Raw genomic sequence first — 21,506 nt, 5'->3', positions numbered from 1 at the left:
CTGTCAGTTTTTATTTATGTCATCTTGCCGCCTACGCCCGTTGATAATTTTATGTACGTTAATAAAGTTTTATGACAGGCGGCTCACTCCCTCTTACAATTTTTTTGGGATATGTCGCTCTGTAATGCAGTTTCGTGGAATCTACCATTTATCAACTATAGGACAGAAAACCGAAATAATTAATAATGACTAATTTAATTTTGTGACTGTCAGACAAGCGAAAGAATTTAGAGATCATCCTGGAAATTTTTAAGTCTTCCTACAAATCGTCAAGACCACAGGATTTGAGAGTCCCTGGATGTAATCCAGATTCATGCATGGAATTTATCAATCTTTAGGAATTGTGCTTAAAAACTATTTGTTCACCTTAAAAATCCATAACTTTCAACAATTTTGTTTACAAATCTTCTGGGCAATTTTTAAATATTTTGGGTAAACGTATTAAAAATGAGGACTAATAGTTATTTATTATTTAAGACGATAAAGGTATTGAGTGAATTAACTTTCACGAGATACTTAATTAGTTTCCCTTTATCGTCGTGTATAATACAAAACTTTAATTTATAGCCGAAGTCGAAGCAATATAAATCATTGTAAAGCTTCTGACAATTCTGAATTTAATTTATACGTAAAAAATAGCAAGCTTAGGTTCGGCCGTCGCGATCGTTTCCATAGAAATAGCATTGTATTCTGTTCTGAACGTCATTTTATTTCGTGCTTCGCGTCCCATTTGAAATAAGAATGACAGCTGATCTCGCAGCTGATGTCATCAGAATGCACAATCACCTGTTTCACTCTTACCAACCCTCGCAACTCATTCAAACCATTGAATAAAAATAGTGTTTTTATTCAATGTTCAAACCTATTAAAATGTCAATTTAACATAACGCTATAAAATAAACACATTTATCTATATTCCAAACTTCTCGTTTTTCATGGTCCCTTATCGGTTACTATTTAAATTTTCATATCGTTATAAATCTTTTAGAAAGTACCTTAGAGGAACTATTAGACCAGAAAAACATATTTCCCTCTTGGATACATCGTTTAGTCATCGGAAACCCTAATGAAATCCCCCTGAAATATTTTTATCAATTTTCCCGAGCAATGATGTGTCAAAATCTCAAGGTAAGTAAAAAAAAGTAAAGATGGTGTGGTAATAAATAATAGAAATTCCCTTGTATATGTGAATGTGGAAACAATTGCTGACGAAACAGCGATAAAAAATTACCTCTCTTGCTATATCAAACCACAATTCCGGCGTAAGCACCATGCGTCACATCCAGTAAGGCATACCTACGAGATAAAACACAAATGGCGCCCTATATCTCTATTTATTCCGACACATAAATTAGGTCTCGATAAAACCTCAAGGTCCTTCGTTATTAGCACTTATTTCCATCTGCTTCTAGCAATATTCTTTAGTTCTTGGCGAGGTTCGTGGTCACCTAAAGACACAAAAAATTGAAGGCCTTTTGGAACATCGGCCAAGTATATGCTACCCGCTGTAAATAATTTCAGGACTCTCGGACAATCTCCCCAAAATTAGCTGAATATCCCAGAGGTGGGTCGGGAAGAAACTCGGGACGAAACAATAGTACATTTTTTAATTCTTAAAAAATTCGCTTCTGCAATCTTCTCTCACCAACCTTAAAATGATTTTGGTTAAGTTTGCTATTTAGAAGTTTTTGTAAAATGAAAATAACGCACCCAAAATTCTAAAAAAATTCCATCTGGATCTGACCGGACAACCAAAAAATCACATTTTCATAAAAATAGCCTTATGACTATAAGAATAAAATTGTGAACAGACAGACACCCTGTAGATCTTGTCGTCGGGATTAGAAATTTTTGTAATTTTTTTACAAAATCGATACTTTGAAATTCTTCCCAAAAGTTTCAGTTGATTTCCAGTATGCCTGGAAAATGTCCACCTACATTTCCAGGAAAACCATGCTTTTGATGTTTGTTTAAATTAAAAACTACCGTAATCTCGTTTCGTTTAGTCAAAAGTATTTAGTTATCACAGCACTTCCGCTGCAATCGTGTTGTTACACACCGACATTCTTATTGTTACTGAAATTCCGGAGTAATTATTCATTTTTTTTTCATATTCAAATACAGACGCGGTATTGACCAATGATCTGCATCAGACAGCTTCCTTTAATAAGAATGAATGAAAATGTATGGGAGGTTGAATGGAGGGTTGTGTACATGTTATTTTATTAACGTTATGTGAGGATGAATGCCATTTACTGATTATTATCTTACGTCATGTCTGCAATAACCTAATCGTGACAAGAAATCTAACGGATTGTTATTAAGTTTTACATTCCTTATTCGCTCTTATTATGGGTACAGTTCAATGGTACAGTGCTGCTTGGCCGGGATGCCGTATGGGTCATTCAAATACGATCGATCATGTCTATTGTGGATTCTTATCCATCCTTTCCATCTCGTATCTGACCAAAAGATGTAAAAGTAGTTACGGAAGCACCAACAGTTATTTAGAATATTACATACATATATAAACGCCTAAAACGATTTTCGCCATTTAATGAAAATCGAAAAACTTAGTTAAGTATCAACGTAGGTATAATTAAAAACAGAACGGAGAAGAGCATGAAATAACGATGAAACGATAAAAAGTTTATGCTTAGAAGCAAAATAATATAATTAGCTATTGTAGATACAGGGTGTCCCATTTTCGACACTATATCCCCGTAATTATTAGTGCCCTCAAATTAATATAGGATGTTATGTGCTTCTTTTGGACCAAATTTAAAATTGTAAAATCAAAATTTGCAAATTTTAGACTCGAAGGGAAATCAAGAAGTTGCCAATTTCAGAATGGCCCTTTATTTTCTTAGTTAGAAGATATACAGAAAAATGTTTATGTAATAAAGTTTCTTTATAAAGATTGTTGAATAGGTAATCTGCGGTTTGCAAAAGAAGTATACGGGGTCAGGTAAAGAAGTTATCGGACCTAACCTAAAAGAATACAAAAGAAATCAATTTATCAATATTGGTTCAAACCTCGGTTCAAACAGATTTAAGATTCTTCAAAATATTAAAACAATTCAAATTTTATAACTTTTTGTCAACTATACAGGGTCCTGCAACAGTGCGCTGGTCTTTCCTTGGTAAAAAATATCAAAAAACCTTTTGTGTACATGTCAAATATAGATGGTTGCGCATCTACAGAAATGATTTTTTAAAATAGAACACCCTGTATATTTTTAGATGATTCGATGCCATTTTTTAACCTATGCATATGCATGGAAATCTATTCACTATAATTCTCTATAAACCACCTCTTTCACTTTGATAAATCGTAGCGACCTTGATTTTCAAGTTAAGAAATACATTTGATCAAAAATAATCTGAATAAAAGGCACTTTGGTAATGAGAAAGTCGAATTTAGTGATACAGACTGTTCACAAAAAATAGTAAAATTTCCATATTATTTCAAAGTGCCATAAGTAACTATTTATTTTTCAAATGGAACTACCACTATTTTATTTCTCTATTCGATAGTGTTTTGTTGTATTCTGCAATTTTTATAAGGGGTGTGCTGTGCTGTGCCTAAACCCCCTAGTTTTTACACATTAATTAATTAAATGTTTATAAACACTAAACAGTAGACCGTGATAATAAAAAACCAAAGAATGCCAGGTACAACAAAACAAGTGCCATAAATTTATGATTTACTGCAAGTGTACTCCTTATTTCGTAGTAAAATAAGATTATTTAAAAGGACTAATTCATCTTTTTCGAAATTTGCCTTTTTAATTAATCTTATTTTACTACGAAATAGGGAGTACACTTGCAGTAGATAATTTATTTGTGACACTTGTTTACTTTCTGGCATTATTTATTTTTTATTTTATTATTTGTCTATACCAGTTTATAAACATGTAATTGATTCATGTGTAACTATTCTTGTGAAAAATATTGAATAAGCTAAAAACTACGGGGCTTAGGCACATGACACCCCTTATAAAAATTGAAGAGGACACAAAAGACTATCGAATAGAGAAATAAAATAGTGGTAGTTCCATTTGAAAAAAAATAGTTATGACACTTTGAAATTTGGAAACTACTATTTTTTGTGAACACCCTGTAGCATTAAATCCAACTTTTTCATTGTCAAAGTGATTCCTTTTATTCAAATTAACATTATTGATCAAGTGTATTTCTTAACTTTAAAATCAAGGTCGCCACGATTTATCAAAGTGGCGAAGTGGGGCTTGCCTATGGGCAATTAATCGAAAAAAAATTAATAATTTGGTAACATGACGAAAAACCAAAAAGTGAATAGGTTTCCATGCAGAGGTTAAAAAATAACATCGAAACAACTAAAAATATACAGGGCGTTCCATTAAAAAATCAGTTATCTATTGACATCGTAAAAATCGAACACCTTGTACATTCAAAAATAATTTGTGTAAGTAAATGCGTAACCATCTATGGTTGACATTTTCAAAAAAGATTTTTTGATATTTTTTACCAGGGGGTGAGGAGGATTTCGGTTTAAACACCTAAAATAATGACGGCGGACCCTGTTTATGAGAGGTTTTTCTAGTATCAAGAGTAAATCTGAGAGTGTATTTTTTGTAGTGTTATTTTTCCTTTTAGAATTGTTTGTAATTGCGTATTGTTTATTTATATCTGTTGATTTAATTGTAAAGTTGAGTATTAAAATGTGAGAACCTCTGGTCAATTGCGTATTTTTATAAAAGGTAAAAATGTTTGCAATAAGGAGTGTTATCGGATGTAATAAAAGCACGTGTTTTCTTACCGCTGTTCGACGATGTGCGCATTATTTACGGCGTAAGTGGGACGCGTTCCTTAACAGCCGGCGTTATCTAATATAAAATTATAATTGGTGCATTTTTAGTAAATACCGGAGTAATGATTATTCAATAATGGAAGTGGCGTTCACTTAAATACTGAGGACAACTGCTGGTTCGCGACGGTTGGAAAAGAGTGTACGTCTCTTTACGCATTTTTATTCTGGTAGTTCGATTTATCAAAGATGCAGTTCGTCATTTTCATAATATTTCCGCACAGAAGAAAGTTAACTGAAGTTGTGAAAAGTTTAACGCGTGATGTCCATTTTCTTATTATCAAAGTTAAAAGTTATACCGATAGAGCAACCACCGATAAACGTTTATCATCGTATTCAACATGCTAGTTGGCGTTATAAAAAAAAGTCAAGTTCTGAAGCTGCCGGCGTTTGCGTTGAGTTAACTGCGTCTGTTTATCGCAAAACAGTTTACGGCCACATTATTTGGATTATTTAGAAAGATACACTGGAAGTAATTTTAAGATTTTTTTAAATTTTTAATTATCGAATGCCTGCGTGCGGGGAATATGTCAAACGAGATGTCCAAAGAGGCTGTGTAGCCTTTCTTTCTTCCAAGAATTTTTTTTGTGTCGGAAAAATTATTGTTGGTATTTATTCAAATCCATCCAAACCCAAGATTGATTTCAGGTGTCGATCAAAATTTTCGTAGTAAAGTCTTGGGAATTTTCGAGGGTTGATCGAGGCCACCGAGTCTTTTAAAACTAACTAAAACAAAAGTTTCAACTTTGATTTGTTGGAGTTAGTGGAGCAGGTGTTTTGTGGAAGGTGTAGAGTTGACCGCACGCCATTGCACAGAGCAGTAGGTATATATTTGTAATAGCAATCACATTTTTTTATTAAATGTTCTTAAAGTTCACACCGAGGTACACACCTTTTTCGATATAGAAACGCCACTGACCATAAATTTAAAGTACGTAGATTGTTAACAACTTTTTAATAATTGTTGATACCATACAAAAGAACTTCTTGCAGTTGTAGTTCTGAAGATATTAGATATATTCAGTGTTCCAGTCAAAATGTTCACCCTGTATATGAGATGGCAAAACGTGAATGTCACGTTTTTTAGAACACTTTTCTATAGTTCTATGCACGCACGAGAAAATTCTTTTTGCCTTTTTAGTAACAGAATACACAATACTAAAACACATTTCTTTAGGAAATACGATGTGAGCCACTCGAATTCGTCTCGTTTCAACATCCTTCCGAGATTAAAATGAGTTTAATCGCTTGGTACATTGATTACTATTGTAGTAGCCGAGGTAGTAGCCTTCCACTTCAAACAATTCTTACCCCAATGATTGAATTAGGTACCTACACTTACTATATACAAATAAATACACACTCGCTTTCCCTTAGCACCTCGCTTAGTACTTAACGAGGTACTTACCTACAATGTTTTGGTCGGTATTGACATGATGGTACTTTAAACCCTAATTTAGGCATTGAAATAAATATTTTCACCACAGGAAGGGGAGAATTTACCACCTTAATCACCTGGACTGCAAAAATTGCTTGGTTTGGGTTCAGTTTCGTTTTAGGAAGACGGCTCGGGTACATCTGGGCTGAATTAAAGCCTCTGCCCTTAAATTACTCAAATCAGATGTTCTTGTAATAGGACTAAGAAGGAAAGAGATATGAACGCGCGTTTCCGAGACTTCACATCCGTAAATTGAACCAAACCGGAACTGATATGATTATAGTAGCTATTGATAAGCCAATAACATGCACGCAATTTTTCCACAATGCCCCAAGCAACAAAGAATTTTGTTGACCAGATCAATTTAAGGTATTTGTGGTATTTCCTAGCGAGTGAATCACAGTGGATATAACGATACAATGCCGATCGAAGGTAAAATGGATGAACCACCCTGTGCATGACGGTCGGCGAAGGAAGATGAACACATGTTCCGCAGCGTTCCCAAAAGGGCCCGACAGGGTAAATAATTACAAATTGTAAACTTTGCATTTAATACAGATACAACCTGTAAGCAATTTTCAAAGGTTAATTATACCGATTGTTAATTGCAATTATAGCAAAAATGCAATACTCACCAAAACTTCCGTAAACCTCCTTTCGAGCTCGTTGGGATCTGGCATGGGCCGTTTCGATTTAGCGCGTATACTCGGCTGCCTTCCGTGCCCATATTTCGAAGATATAATGCTTTCGGGCCTGTCGGATAAATTATTGTGCTGCTGCTGCTGCTGTGTCGCAGTCTCTTCTTTCGAAGTTAACAATCCCATTGTACGAATCTACACGAAATAATCACTCATTTTATGTACGACACTCAACAGTCTATGTAATTGTTCATGTTTTATTTAAATAATAAACGTGTGAAAAGCAACAGGTATCGTAATGTAAATAAACGGCACATAACCACACCAATTCTACCAACAAACAGGAACTGAACTGACTAACGCAACGGCGACGCACACAAAAATGAAAACTTTGTTCAAAACATCGACGTGCGCATTGCACCTTGTGCGCACAACAGAGCCGTATTTAGAAGAATTCGTTTTGCAATCGAATTTAAATTCCCTGTTAATTTGCCCTGACTTTTCAGTCTATCCCGTACCTGCTGTATTTACATTGCAAGGCGAAGGATCTTCGAATTATCAATACCCCTAATTTAATCCGAACGTGTTCACAACGCCGAATTCTCGATAATGACCACAAACATCTAACTTGGCTACACTCCCCAACGACATCCGTATTAAACATCAACAACGCCTTATCAAAATAAATCTTGACCGTTACCCCCAATTTCCCACCGCATATAATAAGAAAATTGCTTGAACTCCCATTCGTCTTGATCGCTAGAAGCGCCCTAATGAAATTAATCTCATTAGGAGGGGAGTATTTCGCCAATTCCTACAATCTCGAGACGCCGCACTTAAGGACCTAATCAGTCGGGATACGATAAGACTTCCGCTCTGGACTACAACAGGGACGGACGTCGCTTCTGGTGCCAGATCAATAATAATAATAATAAAGTTTATTATCCCAACAGTGATAACACCAATTATAGGGCAATATTAGTGACAACAGTCCGAGACAATAGCAGTATTAACATACTTAAGTGACAGATGGCAAAAGACAGTAAAGAGCACGTCCTTAGTTGTTAAAGTGGTTCAGGGGCGCCGGAAGAAAATGCGCTAGGGAGGGGCCCTTACATTTTTGGAATAGAAAATGTTACCTAACTATTTTTAAATTAGTAAATCAATAGGATACGCAGCTAAACCATATATCCAATAAAAATCATTGGTGTAATAGTGTAATAGGTACATATTAGACACAAAACAAAACAAGAACAAAAGTAACAAGTTACAGTAGTTTACTGAAACAAATATTAGCACAGATACCACTCTCACACCGGCGCATGCGCGTTCTACCTTCATTTACGTCTAACCATATGTGTACCAAATTTGGTTCCAATCGGTTCACCCGTTTAGCCGTTAATGAGAGTTTAACACATTTGCGCATGAGCTATAAGTATTCTCCCGGAAAGCTTTTCAGCTCTTCCTTTTATATCTAAGAATAGGTGCACCAAATTTGGTAATAATAACAGTACACTACAGACAGACCGAGATAATCAAAATTTTGTTGGATTCGGAATCCTAGTGTTTCAAAACGTGTATTTCCGTAAAAAAGTGGGGGGGGTGATTTTTTATCCCAAATGCAATACCTCCCTTACTAACGTGCGGGTGATAACAATATTTCAGGGCGTAAGGCAAATTCGAGGGCACATTAAACTGTTTCTGCATATTTTTTGCTACTCAAAACTATAACAAATTACCAACCATAATGTTATTGATTACAATGTTGAATGTAGCGTAGGATAAAACAATTTAATTATTTCGAAAGAATAAAAATTCCTCTTACGTGATGATTTTGTACGTCTGCCTGTACATCTGTTCCTCGTCTATCTTGAGAACGAAACGACACAGCGATGAACCTTCGCCAATCCATTTCTACGAGTTCAAGGATCAGTGCTATATTGAATATGAGTCGGATTAAAAGTCTGATTTCCCAATACGAGCTGAGTAACAAAAAATTCCCCTACTGAAGAATAGCTGGGGAAGGAAGGGACTAATCCAAAAAGTCTTTTGTCGTTCTGGTCTCGAGGCTGTGCTACACCGTATAAGAAAGAAACCACAACGAAATAGCTTAAAGTGGAGGACTAGTAATGGTAAAGACGGACAAAGTGCGGACAATAGCGTTCATTTTCCTTTTGGAAAATGCGCTCAAAAGCGCCGAACCGAAATATGTAACATGACAGCTTATTGTCATTGATGGTTTTCCAAAACAAACAGCCACCCTGCGGTCTTCGGTTAATTTAATCTCTATAGTCTATACAATATGGGAACTTTATGGACATTGAGGTAACTCAATAAGGTTATAAAAGGTTTGCCTACTTTTGCTTTGTCACCGAACAGTGATGGGACAGAAAAAGGTGGCTATTCTGGTTTTATCGTGAGCTTTCAACATTTTCTAAAATGGATTAAGCGATTTATAAATCCCAGGGAGGGGTCCGGGCCCCCCCTTGCCCTTTAGTAGCGGCGCCCATGAAGTGGTTAATTACATTCTTCAAAAACTGGCCATAGCTATCATTAAATATATCCACATTTATATTACAAGATAATATTTGATTACAAATTTTCGCCATTTTATGAAGAGGAGAATTTGCTTGATGATAAGTGTTAGGCTTTTGACAATAAAAAATATTATAATTCCTTTTAAACCAGATCTAGGTGTCCTCAACTTAATCTGTATGGCATGGCATCACAGATTATTGAAAAAGATGGGGGTTTTATTTTTCCAATTTTCCGTCTTTATTATACAAAAAATTGAAAACTAATACGGTTGATTGACGTAAAAAAATTTTTTCTACAAAAAACCTTAATACATTTTTGCTCTAAAATAATTTAAGGAGCCAATAATCGCATGTTATGAATTATGCGTTACGCAAGTCATCACCCTGTATAGGCTTTACACTGTAGTGATAAGGTCAATAATACTGTATGGTGGCCTACCATGCCCAGGGCAACTTACAAGAATTCGCAATAAGTAAGGTATAGAGACTCGCCTGTCTGGGAGTCACTGGAGCCATGAAAACCACACCAACTTTAGCCATGGAGGCACTTCCGATCCCTTCCTCTTAAGAGGGATGTGACCAGGGCTAAAAACAGAAGAGTTTTGAAGTTACCCTTCCGGACAGGGAGCAGTGGCTGAACTCAGATTGCATGTTGCTCAAACCTGAGGGGCTCGTCCGCTTTACAGACGAGTATTTGTAACAAATAAATTGACCCTCTGGGTTTGCAATTTTCATTACACCAAAACAAATCATAAAGTTTATTGATTTCCCACTAAAACACATAAAAAATACTTGTTTATTCTTTTTAATGACAGACATTATATGGAGATCTATGTGAAGATTGGCATAAATTTCTAAATCTAACAATATGGCAATCTAAATCTAAAAAAATAAACATATACCTAGTTCATAAAACTGAACCAGATGGCAGATCTTTGCTATATTATTTAAAAGTTTATGTAAATAATAAAGTAATTCGAATGTCTGCTTTGTAAACAGAATAGTAAAAATGTATCTTAATGCATTTAATAAAAAGAGGTATATTTACAAAAAACTAAAATAATGTAAAAATCTAAATTTGTACTTATACTCTATTAAAACAAATCTAAGTCAATATTTTTCGTCTCGACCTCGTGGTCGGTTGAGAATCAGATCCTTTCTCTTCAGCAAATGTGACAACTCGCCGTGCCCTTCTGGTGGACAACTCTACCATCGCTTCCTCAACAATTTCTTTCGAACTTTTTTTCGCTTTTTTTGCCGTGCCATTTTTCTCCACAATCTCCGTGTCCACCTGGTTCCTGCCACGTTTACGGGTCTCTTTTATTTCGATTTCCGGCGACTCCAAATTATTGTTTGCTGCGGCGCGCGCTCTTGTTGATCTAGTGGGTACAACTCGTTCGTCCGTATCTTCTCCTACTGTCTTTTTATTGATTTTTCTCGTTGATTTAGGATGTTTCTGGCTACCAGTTGATGCAGGATTGATAGTTGTATCATCATCGGTTGTGTCAAGTTCTTGATTTGTTTTTACCACAGCCCTCTTGTTTCGTGTCGATCGGGGCTGCATTGGTTCAACGAATACTTCGTCTTTCTTGACTCTACGAGTTGATCTAGGTTTAACAGTTGAATCATCATCAGTTGTCTCTGCTTCAGAATCTTTTGGCACCACCGTCTTCTTATTGCGCGTTGGTGCTTCTTTTTTTGCTCTACGAGTTGATGTAGGTTTGGCAATCAAATCGTCGTCCTCAGTTGTTTCATCTTCTTTATGCTCAGGTTCAGAATGTTTTTGCACCACGGCCTTTTTGTGGCGTATCGATCGAGCTTCAGCAGTGACTTCTTTTTTGGCTCTACGAGTGGATCTAGGTTTAAGAGTTGAATCATCGTCAGTTGTCTCATCTTCTCTATACTCAGATTCAGAATCTCTTTGCGCCGTCGCCTTCTTGTTGCGCGTTGATCGAGGTTGTGTTGGTTCAGCAATTACCTCTTCTTTTTTGGCTCTACGAGTTGATCTAAGTTTAACAGTTGAATCATCAATTTCTTCACACTCAGAATCGGGCTGTAACTGCACAGCAGCTTTCTTGTTTCGCGTTGATCGGGGTTGCATTGGTTCTTCTTTTTTAACCAACTTCTGTTTGCGAGTTGATGCAGCTTTGATAGTTGAATCGTCATCAGTTGAGTTGACTTCCTGATGCTCAATTTTAGCAAAACGGCCCGTTTTGGCCCGTGAGATAACCTCAGGTTTCTGGTTGCGAGCAAGTGCAGGTTTTGCGTCCTCATCTGTTGTATCATCTTGGTTTACTTGCTTGGCACTACGAGCTCTTGTCGACCGGGATTGTACCGGTTCAGTTTCCACTTTACTATCCACCAAATTTACAAGTTGAATGGAACTTTCCTGTTCGGGAAGGTCAACTTCTTGATTGGATTGGTTAATGCGGCGACTTCTTTGCGATTTTGGCTCAATTTTTTTGTCACTCACTTCAAGTTTCTTATTTTTTTGATTCAATCGGTTTCTGGTTGCTCGTGTTGAAGTAACCTGAGCTTCGGACACATTGCTTGCATCAGAAAGTTCTATTACACTTTCGTCTTTGCGGTTATCCGGAGCTTTCCGGCGCAGATTTCGCTTGGGCACCACGAAATTGTCATCTGTATTATTCCCACTATCACCCGCTTTTGATTCAATACGTTTACGTTTCGGTCTACCTACATCCACTTCCTTCTTCTTCTGATTGTCAGTTAAATCACTACCAGTTTCTGCTTTTTGAATTTTTGCAATTTTAGCTTCTCTTCTGCGTGTAGTTCTCACTTGACTCTCACTTTTAGACTCGTTCGGTTTGATGCTCGAGTCTATGAAAGGCTGTGTTTCTTGATCATGCACAGATTCCTTCACAACATCCTCTAGTTGAGCAACGTTCTTCGTTTCTACACTGTCCTCTACACTGCTCTGCCTTCGTGAGTTTGTACCAAGTATATGATCGGCAAGCTTTGCAGACAAACGTCTAACGCGTTTACTTCCCTCGCTGTCGTAACCATCCTCCCTGTCCGGGGTAAGTAAGTGCGGTGCGAAATTTTCTTTGCTAGTCTTGCTAATCGGAGTGGACGTATTGCAGAAAACATTAACCACGGATTTATTTTGAATTTCCGATAAGATTTGAGACGATTCCAAATTCTTTCCCAACAATTCGAGATTTTGTTCTTCTACCCATTTTTCTACGGGCGACTCCATGGGCTTAGATGAATCAAAAAGCGGCTTATGCTCGCGCGTCAGCGGGCTCTTCTTCGGTGACGCTTTACCGGGATATTGTCTCATCGGTTTCCTTTCAATTAGCCTATCAAATTCGTCCTCGAATAAATTGGCGACACCCGATAGGTCCATCGACTTGTCAGCTTTTTGCGAAGGTGTTCTGAACATCTTTCTGACACCTTTGAAATCACTAAGGTCGTTAGTTGGGGAACGCGACACTGCTGGTTCAAATAAACCTCGAACGCCCCTTACATCGGTCAGATCATTTTTCGGCTCTCTCTGTGGCCTTGGGGTTTTCAACAGCTTTTTCACGCCCTTAACGTCAGTTATATCGTTCCTGGGAGATCGGCGAGCTCTTGGCGACGCGTAGAGCTGCTTGACCCCCCTAACATTCGTCAGGTCGTTTACAGGGGTGCGCATTTGTTTTCCTTCAAATAGGTGTCGAACACCTCGAACGTCACGCAAATCGTTCTCCGGTTCATTTTGAATTTGGGGCGTTCCCAGCACTCGCTTTACGCCTCTAAGATCGCTCAAATCGTTCTTGGGTTCTTTTTGAACCTTGGGCGTTTTCAATACCATTTTCACGCCGCGAACATCGCCCAAATCGTTCTTGGGGGGCTGCTGAATTTTGGGCGTGGCGTACATTTTCTTCACACCTCGAACGTCGGTCAGATCATTCTTCGGAGACTGCACCCGTTTGGCTTCAAACAAGTGGCGTACACCTCTCACATCGCGCAAATCATTTTCCGGAAGCTCCTGCACTTTTGGCGTCTTTAGCAGTTTCTTCACTCCCCTAACGTCAGTAAGATCATTAGCTGGCGACTTTGGTATTGGCTTTCTTCTCCTTTTCGGGTCTCTCGGGGTTGACAAATCAGGCGACCGTTTGCGTTTGCTCTCTTCGGACACGGGTGCAATCGGGAAATCGTCAACCGCTGGTAAATTAGAGATCGAAGATTTTGGTGATCCATCACGAATAGTTGTAGTGTCTGCAGATTCTTCGGATAAGATAATATCACCCTGCACAGATGGGACCGGTGCATTTTCACTCTCTTGGGAGTCGCAAACGCTATTGGTATCACTTTGGTTGGAGGTTGGGGTATGCTCACCGAAATTAAGCTTCTTCCTCATAGAACGCGTTAGTGCTACAGGACTTGGTGCAATCTGGTTGGTAAGCGGAGTCTTTATAGCAGATTTTTTCGAACTGTTTTGAATTGGACTCTCATTTTCCGGAAGTTCCCGAATTTGTGGCGTCTTTAGCAGTTTCTTCACGTCGCTAAGATCATTCTTCGGAGACGGCTGGGGTTTGGGCGTGGCAAACATTTTCTTCACCCCCTTTACATCGGTCAGATCATTCGCTGGCGATTGAGGCGTTGGTTTTCTTCTCCTTTTGGGATCTCTCGGGCTTAACAAATCAGGCGACCGTTTGCGTTTGGTCTCTTCTGGCATCGGCGCAATCAGGAAATCTTCAACCGCCGGCATATTAGAGATTGAAGATTTTCGCTTGGATAGTGACTCATTTTCATCATCACAACCAGCTGTAGTGCCTGCGAAATTGTCTACAGATTCTTGGCATAAGATATTTTCGTTGTCTTGGAAGTCGGAAACACTGTCAGTAACATTTTGGTTGGAAGTTGGAGTATGCTCACCAAAATTAAGCTTTTTCCTCATGGAACGCGTTAACGTGGCAGGACTTGGAGCCATCTGGTTGGTAAGTGGAGTTTTCATGGCAGATTTTTTCGAACTTTTCTCAATTGGATTAAGTCTCAAAGCTTGTGGAGTTGTTTGTTTTGATCCAGAAGAGGAATTCTCCTCGCTTAACTTGCTCATTGAACGAGTCAGTTTTAGAACATTTGCAACAGTTTCTCTAGCAGCCGGTGTTCCTATTACAACTTCATCAAGTTCTTCATTGTCACTTGATTCTTTTGAAGCTAGTGGTTTTGACTCCAAATCATCAGGTTTATTAACATTAGAATTCAAATCACTTGACTTCTTTACAGAACGAGTTTGTCGAATTGGTGTCAAATTTTGTTTACCCGGGCTTTGTTCATCGGGGACATTGCACACGGGTTCTTTCAATTCTTCCTCATCTATCAATGACAGTTCTTTGACCTCCAAGACTTCGTAGTTAGAATCAATTGAATCGGGAAGTGTTGGCAACTTTTTTACAGAACGAGTGATGGGCGTGGTTATTGCAGATTCGTCTTCCATTTCACCATCAGATTTGACCAATTCTTCATCAGAAACCGACTTTGGTAACTTGATACTATTTGGTTGAGCGCCTTCTTGATTATTAGATTGTTGCGTCTTCCTTGCAGATCGAGTTGGCATTCGAATCGGCGTAGCATTTTGTTTTGCGGGCGTTTTCATAATAAATTTATCATCTTGTCCGTCTCGTGATTTTGATTCGGACTCTTCCTTGGCACTTTCACCTATCAATGGCACTGAATCATTTGTATCATGAAGCACTGGTAGCTTTTTCGCGGAACGAGTCAATGTTCGTTTATTGGCAGGCGTCCTTGTCGCAGACCCGTCTTCCATTTCATCGCCAGATTTGATAGCACTTGACTTCAATGGTTTTTTGGCGCTCAGTATTTGAGGAGTCTTCGCATGACTATCCTGAAGATCTTGGGTCGATTCTGGCAGCTTCTTTACAGAACGAGTGAATCTCCGAACCGGCGTAGCATTCTGTTTAGCAGGCGTTCTGAGCGTCAATTGGTCGTCTTGGTTTACTTTCGATACCGGCTCTTCCTCAGCGCTGTCGTCTACCAATGGCAGTTCTTCAGAGCTGGTAGGTAATGTCTCAGAATCATGAAGTCCTGGTAACTTTTTGGCGGAACGAGTCAATTTTCTTTGATTGCCAGGCGTTGCTGTCATTTCATCACCAGGCTTGAACAATTCTGCAACAGCAATCGACATCGGTGGTTTCTTGGCACTTCGTCCTTCAGATGGAGTCCTTGTGCCACTTTCCTGAGTATCTTCATGACTAGCCAAACGAGTTGATTCTTGCAACTTCTTCACAGAGCGAGTGGTAAGTCGAACTGGCGTAGCACTCTGTTTGGCAGGTGTTCTCGGCATCGACTGATCATCTTGTCCCTTTTTTATAGCGCTGTCATCTACCAATGGTAGTTCTACGACGTCCGTGACATCTGAGATACTAGGTAAAGACTCACTGTTAGAATCAGTAGACTCATGAAGCGCTTCATTAACAATTTCGTCATGTTCAACAGCACTGGATTTTTTCTGATTGCCAGATGGACTTCTTGCATCAAGTGACTGACGGCCTTCTTGATTATTAGAATCAGTTGAATGACTCGATTGTTGTACTTTCTTTGCAGAGCGAGTGGTTTTTCGAAATGGTGTAGTCTGTTTAGCGGGTGTTTTCTCGATAAGTCTCGCATTTGATCCGGGCTCTTCCAAATCTTCCTCATCTATGTGTGACAGTTCATTGGCGCTTGTTGCATCTGAGCTGATAGATACTGAATCAATTGAATCATGAAGTACTGGTAACTTTTTGGCAGAACGAGTCAATTTTCTTTGACGGCCAGGCGTTCCTGTCATTTCATCACCACCCTCGAACAATTCTGCAATAGCAATGGACTTCAGTGGTTTCTTGGCACTTCGTCCTGCAGATGGAGTCCTTGTACCACGTTCCTGAGTATCTTCGTGACTAGCCAAACGAGTTGATTCTTGCAACTTCTTCACAGAGCGAGTGGTAAGTCGCACTGGCGTAGCACTCTGTTTGGCAGGTGTTCTCGGTATCGACTGATCATCTTGTCCCTTTTCTATAGCGCTGTCATCTACCAATGGTAGTTCTACGACGTCCGTGACATCTGAGACACTAGGTAAAGACTCACTGTTAGAATCAGTAGACTCATGAAGCGCTTCATTAACAATTTCGTCATGTTCAACAGCACTGGATTTTTTCTGATTGCCAGATGGAGTTCTTGCATCAAGTGACTGACGGCCTTCTTGATTATTACCATCAGTTGAATGACTCGATTGTTGTATCTTCTTTGCAGAGCGAGTGGTTTTTCGAAATGGTGTAGTCTGTTTAGGGGGTGTTTTCTCGATAAGTCTTGTACTTGATCCGGGTTCTTCTTCATCTATGAATGACAGATCATTGGCGCTTGTTGCATCTGAGGTGATAGATACTGAATCAATTGAATCATGAAGTACTAGTAACTTTTTGGCAGAACGAGTCAATTTTCTTTGACTGGCAGGCGTTCTTGTCGCAGATCTCTCTTCCATTTCACTGCCATGTGGTTTTTTGGCCGATGGCGTCTTTGTACCACTCTCCTGAGGATCTCCTTGAACCGAATCACCCGAACGATTCAACTCTTCTACGGCAGTGAGTTTAGCTGGTGTTTCCACCACGTTGCTGAGCTCTTCCTTAGCACTGTCATCTACCAATAACAGTTCATTGACCTTTGTTACAACACAGTTTTTAGAATCAGTTGAATTATGAATTGGTGGCGATTTTTTGGTAGACCTAGACGATTTTCTTCGATTGGCAGGTGTTTCACCTTTCACTGCACCATCAGATTCATGACCGCTTGACTTTGGTGATTTTTTGGTAGGAGTTCTTGTAGTACTTTGCTGAGAGTCTCCTTGACTAATAGAATCAGCCTCAGAATCAGTTGAACGACTTGAAACCTGCGATTTGTTCACAGAACCAATTGATTTTCGGTCAGGTGTTTGCATTAGAGACTCATCTTGCAATTCAATACCGGACTCTAGCAAAGATTGATTCAATTCTTCGCAACTCACCTCAACCGCAACTTGACCAATACTTTTCTTAGCAGAGGATGGCACATCGTTTGTTACATGCAAGTTTTCAAACGAAACCTCACCAGTAGAATCACTTCCATCATCAAGTGCTTGTAACTTGATAGCAGAACGAGTCAATCTGCTTTGACTGGCAGGTGTTCTCGTTGAAGATTTGTCTAGTATTTCACCATCCGACTCTGGTAAAGATTCTGCCAATTCTTCATCGTCCACCGCAGGGCTTGGCAGTTCTTTGGCGTTTGATAAATTTAAATTGTTTGGACTGTTTTGCTCCCTCAAATTGGTAGGTGAATTAGTTGACTTCTTTACAGAACGAGTTGATCTTCGAATCGGCAATAAACTCTGCCTGGCTGGTGTACTCGTCATAGATCCATCTGGTTCTGACAACGCCTCAGCTATATCTTCTTCGGCACTAACATCAGTCAAATCAATACTAATACTTTTCTCTACTCGGGTGCTTGGTTCATTTGAGAAGTTTGGTGAATCACCTTGCAACTTTTTCACGGAACGAGTCAATTTTTTTGGACTTGCAGACTCGTCCTTTTCACTGTCCAATTCTTCATCGGCGCTAACATAATTCGAAGCTAAAGATTTTTTTACCGCATCTTTGCCAACAGAATTAGTTGAATCGTGGCTTTTCATCTTCAAGCTGGAAACCCTTGAGCTTTCTTCCATAGAAAAAGCCAATTCCTCTGGACCAGCAGATTCGTCCGACTCGAAGGATTCAGCACTAACGTCACTCAGAACAAACGGTGACTCCGGCAGTTTCTTTCCAGAACGAGTTGATCTGTCAACTGGTAAAGACTCATCCGGCATTTCAATATCTGAACCCTGATCAACGAATGATTTGGCGCTGTGGTCTTGATCACCTGATTTTTGTCCAGAGCGAATAGATCTCTCAAGTTGGGTACTTTGTTTAGCAGGCGTGGTTGCTGTAGACTTTCTCAATTCTTGATCAGCACCGAGCGATGATTCTTTGGACGTGTCTGCTCTGGAAATAGGCGTGTGCAACTTTTTCGCAGAACGAGTTAAACTCTGAACATTGCCACCTGCCATCTTTTCATCGATAGGTAGAGTATCGTCACGCTCATACTGATCAGTTGATTCTGACAATGAGCGCGAACAGTTGAACTACCGGACACATTACATTTGTATTCAGATTGATCAGTTGATTTTGACAATGTGTCATCTTGCGCAGTGTGTTTTTTTAATGAAGGTGCGCTTGGCGTATTTTGCTTAGAGGGCGTGTGTTCAATCATCGATTTTATTGTAGATCGAGTCAATTTTCGGGCACTCGTGGGTGTCGCAATTACCGGTACCGTGGTAGTACTGCCACTTGGAGTAGTGACGCTTAAAGTTGGTGGAACAGTAGATTGTACTGTATGCTGTATTATTGCCACATTTTTGGAAGGGCTCAATAAATTAACGGAGATTTTTTTAATCGAAGTCGACGGAATGACCGGATTGGTTATCTCCATAACCTCCCAATCGTTGACTGATGCCGTCGAGGCCCTGAGTGGTGTGCGAGTTCTGGTCAAGACGGGTGTGCAATATACGCTACATGGTGAGGATGGCACAGTTTCATCGCTCTGTGCCTCTTTTCGCTCAGAAACGCAGCTCTCCGACTGTGAGGGCGCTTCAAGGGCAGTCTCAGGCGATAAATTGGAAGCATCCAAAATCTCAGGTTCGTTAAGATCCGAATATGGACCGTAGTCTTGATATGGGATATCTATATCGGAAGTGGGATCAACATCGAACAGCTGTTCTTCATCATCTCCAAGTTTTTTTAATTCAACCTCGGACTCGTCACTATCATCGGCTTCTTCTCCTTCAGCACACACGACCGGCTCCCAAAATTCCTCTTCATCCTCCTCCTCCAGTGTCTGGCACTGATTTCCGACAGTCTTTTGGCCTTTTTCTAGCGACTCTAATAAACTGATCCCACTTAGATCCTCATCATCCTCAGTACTGTGCACACGATCAGGCGATACTGAATAGAACGAGTGCGATACAACCGAAGGAGTATCACAAACGCTTTGATCCCAAATTTTTCTGGCAGATGATGGTGGGGACGAAACCTTCCGTGGTGACGACTTCTTGGCAACTCTGGGAGTGCTCGAGTGTCGAGCACCAATCGTAACTGGGCTTCTAGTTGATGAGTCAGGTTCTTCGGGACTTTCTTCCATGTTCACAATTTCGTCGGTATCCTGCAGCAATTGCGGGGGAACTTCCTTCTCTAAAGTGGTCGTGGTTCGTTTGGAAGTTCTCGATCTGGACGCAATGTTCATAATTTTCTCCACAGATTTGGTTACAGTAGGTTGCACACTTTTCGTCTCGGCCTTGGTGTCTTCAGATTTCGTTTTTTCGTCGTCAATAGTTTTGATGTTTGGCGATTGTGGTGAACCATCACTACAAATTTAGTGAGTCATTAATGCATTTAACTCCCCAAGGTAACTTACACATTGTCAAATAGAACATTTTTACGTGAAGGACTTGGACGGGGAATAACATCAAACAGATCCGTTTTCCTAAAAAAAAAATGAAATAATTACAGGACACCATTAATGTTTGGGGTTCATAGCGGATAAAAGAAATACTGGTTTAAATTACATTTTATTACATCTCCAATTTTTTGGTGCCCCTCGCCTCACAAGTGAGGGGGGGGGTCCCTAACTTCACCAATACCATTTTTATAGACTAAAGAAGAGGACAGATTTATGACAAGGACCCACATACATATTTAAAATGTCCACTGTTAAAGAGTGGGGTGAGTTTTGCTGCCTCTTGGCCGTTCTCCACAGCTGGAAGACCTAAAACGTAAAGGTGAGGGTGGCGCCGTTGACAACCTGTTGCGATACTGATTAGGGTAATCAGTTGCTTATATTTTTAAGTGTAACTTGGGTTTAGTATTAGAATCTCCATTTCGATCTGGAAAATTATCTACCTTTACACCTTCTCCCTCGCCTCCTCCACCTCGAAAAGTTCCTGGTTTGAAGCGTCTTCCCCTTCAAGATCTACAGTAAACCTTTCAACCAATGATAATAAAAATCGTATTTTTTATTAAAATATTTTATTTTTTTTATTATATGGCAAAATGGGTCCAGTTGACATTTTATTTTTGTAAAATTGTAACAAAAAACAAAACATGAAAAATCATGTACCTACCATTTTTATTTTTTAGGAGGGAAAGTGCGCCTGTGTAGATAGAGAAATTGTTTGAAAAAATTACGCCCGAATCTCCTTCTTAATTAAAACCTATTAAATAAAAATAAAAGCGGTTTTCTACAAGGTTTGAGTGTTGAGATCTCAAACCCTTGGGCGGCAACGCTGATTAAAAAACAATCATACACTGCCGACACTTTACTGATTTTGTAGTTTCAGTTACCCAGAGGTATAATTTGTTTAGGGGGGTGCCATTTGAAACTTAAAAAAATATGTTATTTGGCGAAGGCCAATCAAAAATTTACTGTTTTAAATAAAATACCTAAAAAAAATGCCTCAGTTCAAAAGTTAGCCGGCGCGCCGGTGTGGTTTGAGTTCTCTAAAAAAATTCGAAAAATTGTCAAAATTTGGGGGAAAAAGGTTATAACAGCGAAATTGTTAAAGTACTTTCCAAATCAGTAATAAAATATGGGGTGTTCCATTAAAAAAAAAAAGTAAGTTTGGTACGACACTGGAATACAGCACGCCCCTGGTTTTCAAAAAAACACGGTGACGGCAATTGTGTACAATCTTGCTTTAAGACTTTTTTCGGGATCTTTTATAGTAAAGGAATTGTGATCCGAGGAGTCTTAGATGCTACACCCTGTATATTGCTATGTGCAACCACCCAACAGACAATTCACTAATTTGGATGCATTTATTTGTCCGGATTAAAGAGGTTGCCCTATGTTTCTACATTTATGAATAAAAATTCCGTCTAGTATATCCTGAAAAGTTCTGTTTGTCGTGTTGTGCGTGCACTTGCATTGTCATGCTGATTTATACTGTTTTTTCTAAATCGCCGACCACTCTGGGGGGG

At 39.2% G+C, this 21,506-nt stretch overlaps 1 protein-coding gene across 1 annotated transcript; it reads right to left on the bottom strand.

Moving 5' to 3' along the window:
• Nucleotides 1–10,253: 10,253 nt before the first annotated feature.
• On the bottom strand, nt 10,254–18,686 carry LOC116176484 (titin-like). Its single transcript, XM_031495077.1, has one exon. The coding sequence runs from the start codon at nt 18,539–18,541 to the stop codon at nt 10,568–10,570; it is 7,974 nt and encodes a 2,657-aa protein (XP_031350937.1). The 5' UTR covers nt 18,542–18,686; the 3' UTR covers nt 10,254–10,567.
• Between the last annotated feature and the right edge of the window lie 2,820 nt (nt 18,687–21,506).

The sequence above is a fragment of the Photinus pyralis genome, unplaced genomic scaffold (assembly GCF_008802855.1).
Source record: "Photinus pyralis isolate 1611_PpyrPB1 unplaced genomic scaffold, Ppyr1.3 Ppyr1.4_LG7, whole genome shotgun sequence".
NCBI classification, from domain to species: Eukaryota; Metazoa; Arthropoda; class Insecta; order Coleoptera; family Lampyridae; genus Photinus; species Photinus pyralis.
This window is presented reverse-complemented; position numbering and strand designations above follow the sequence as displayed.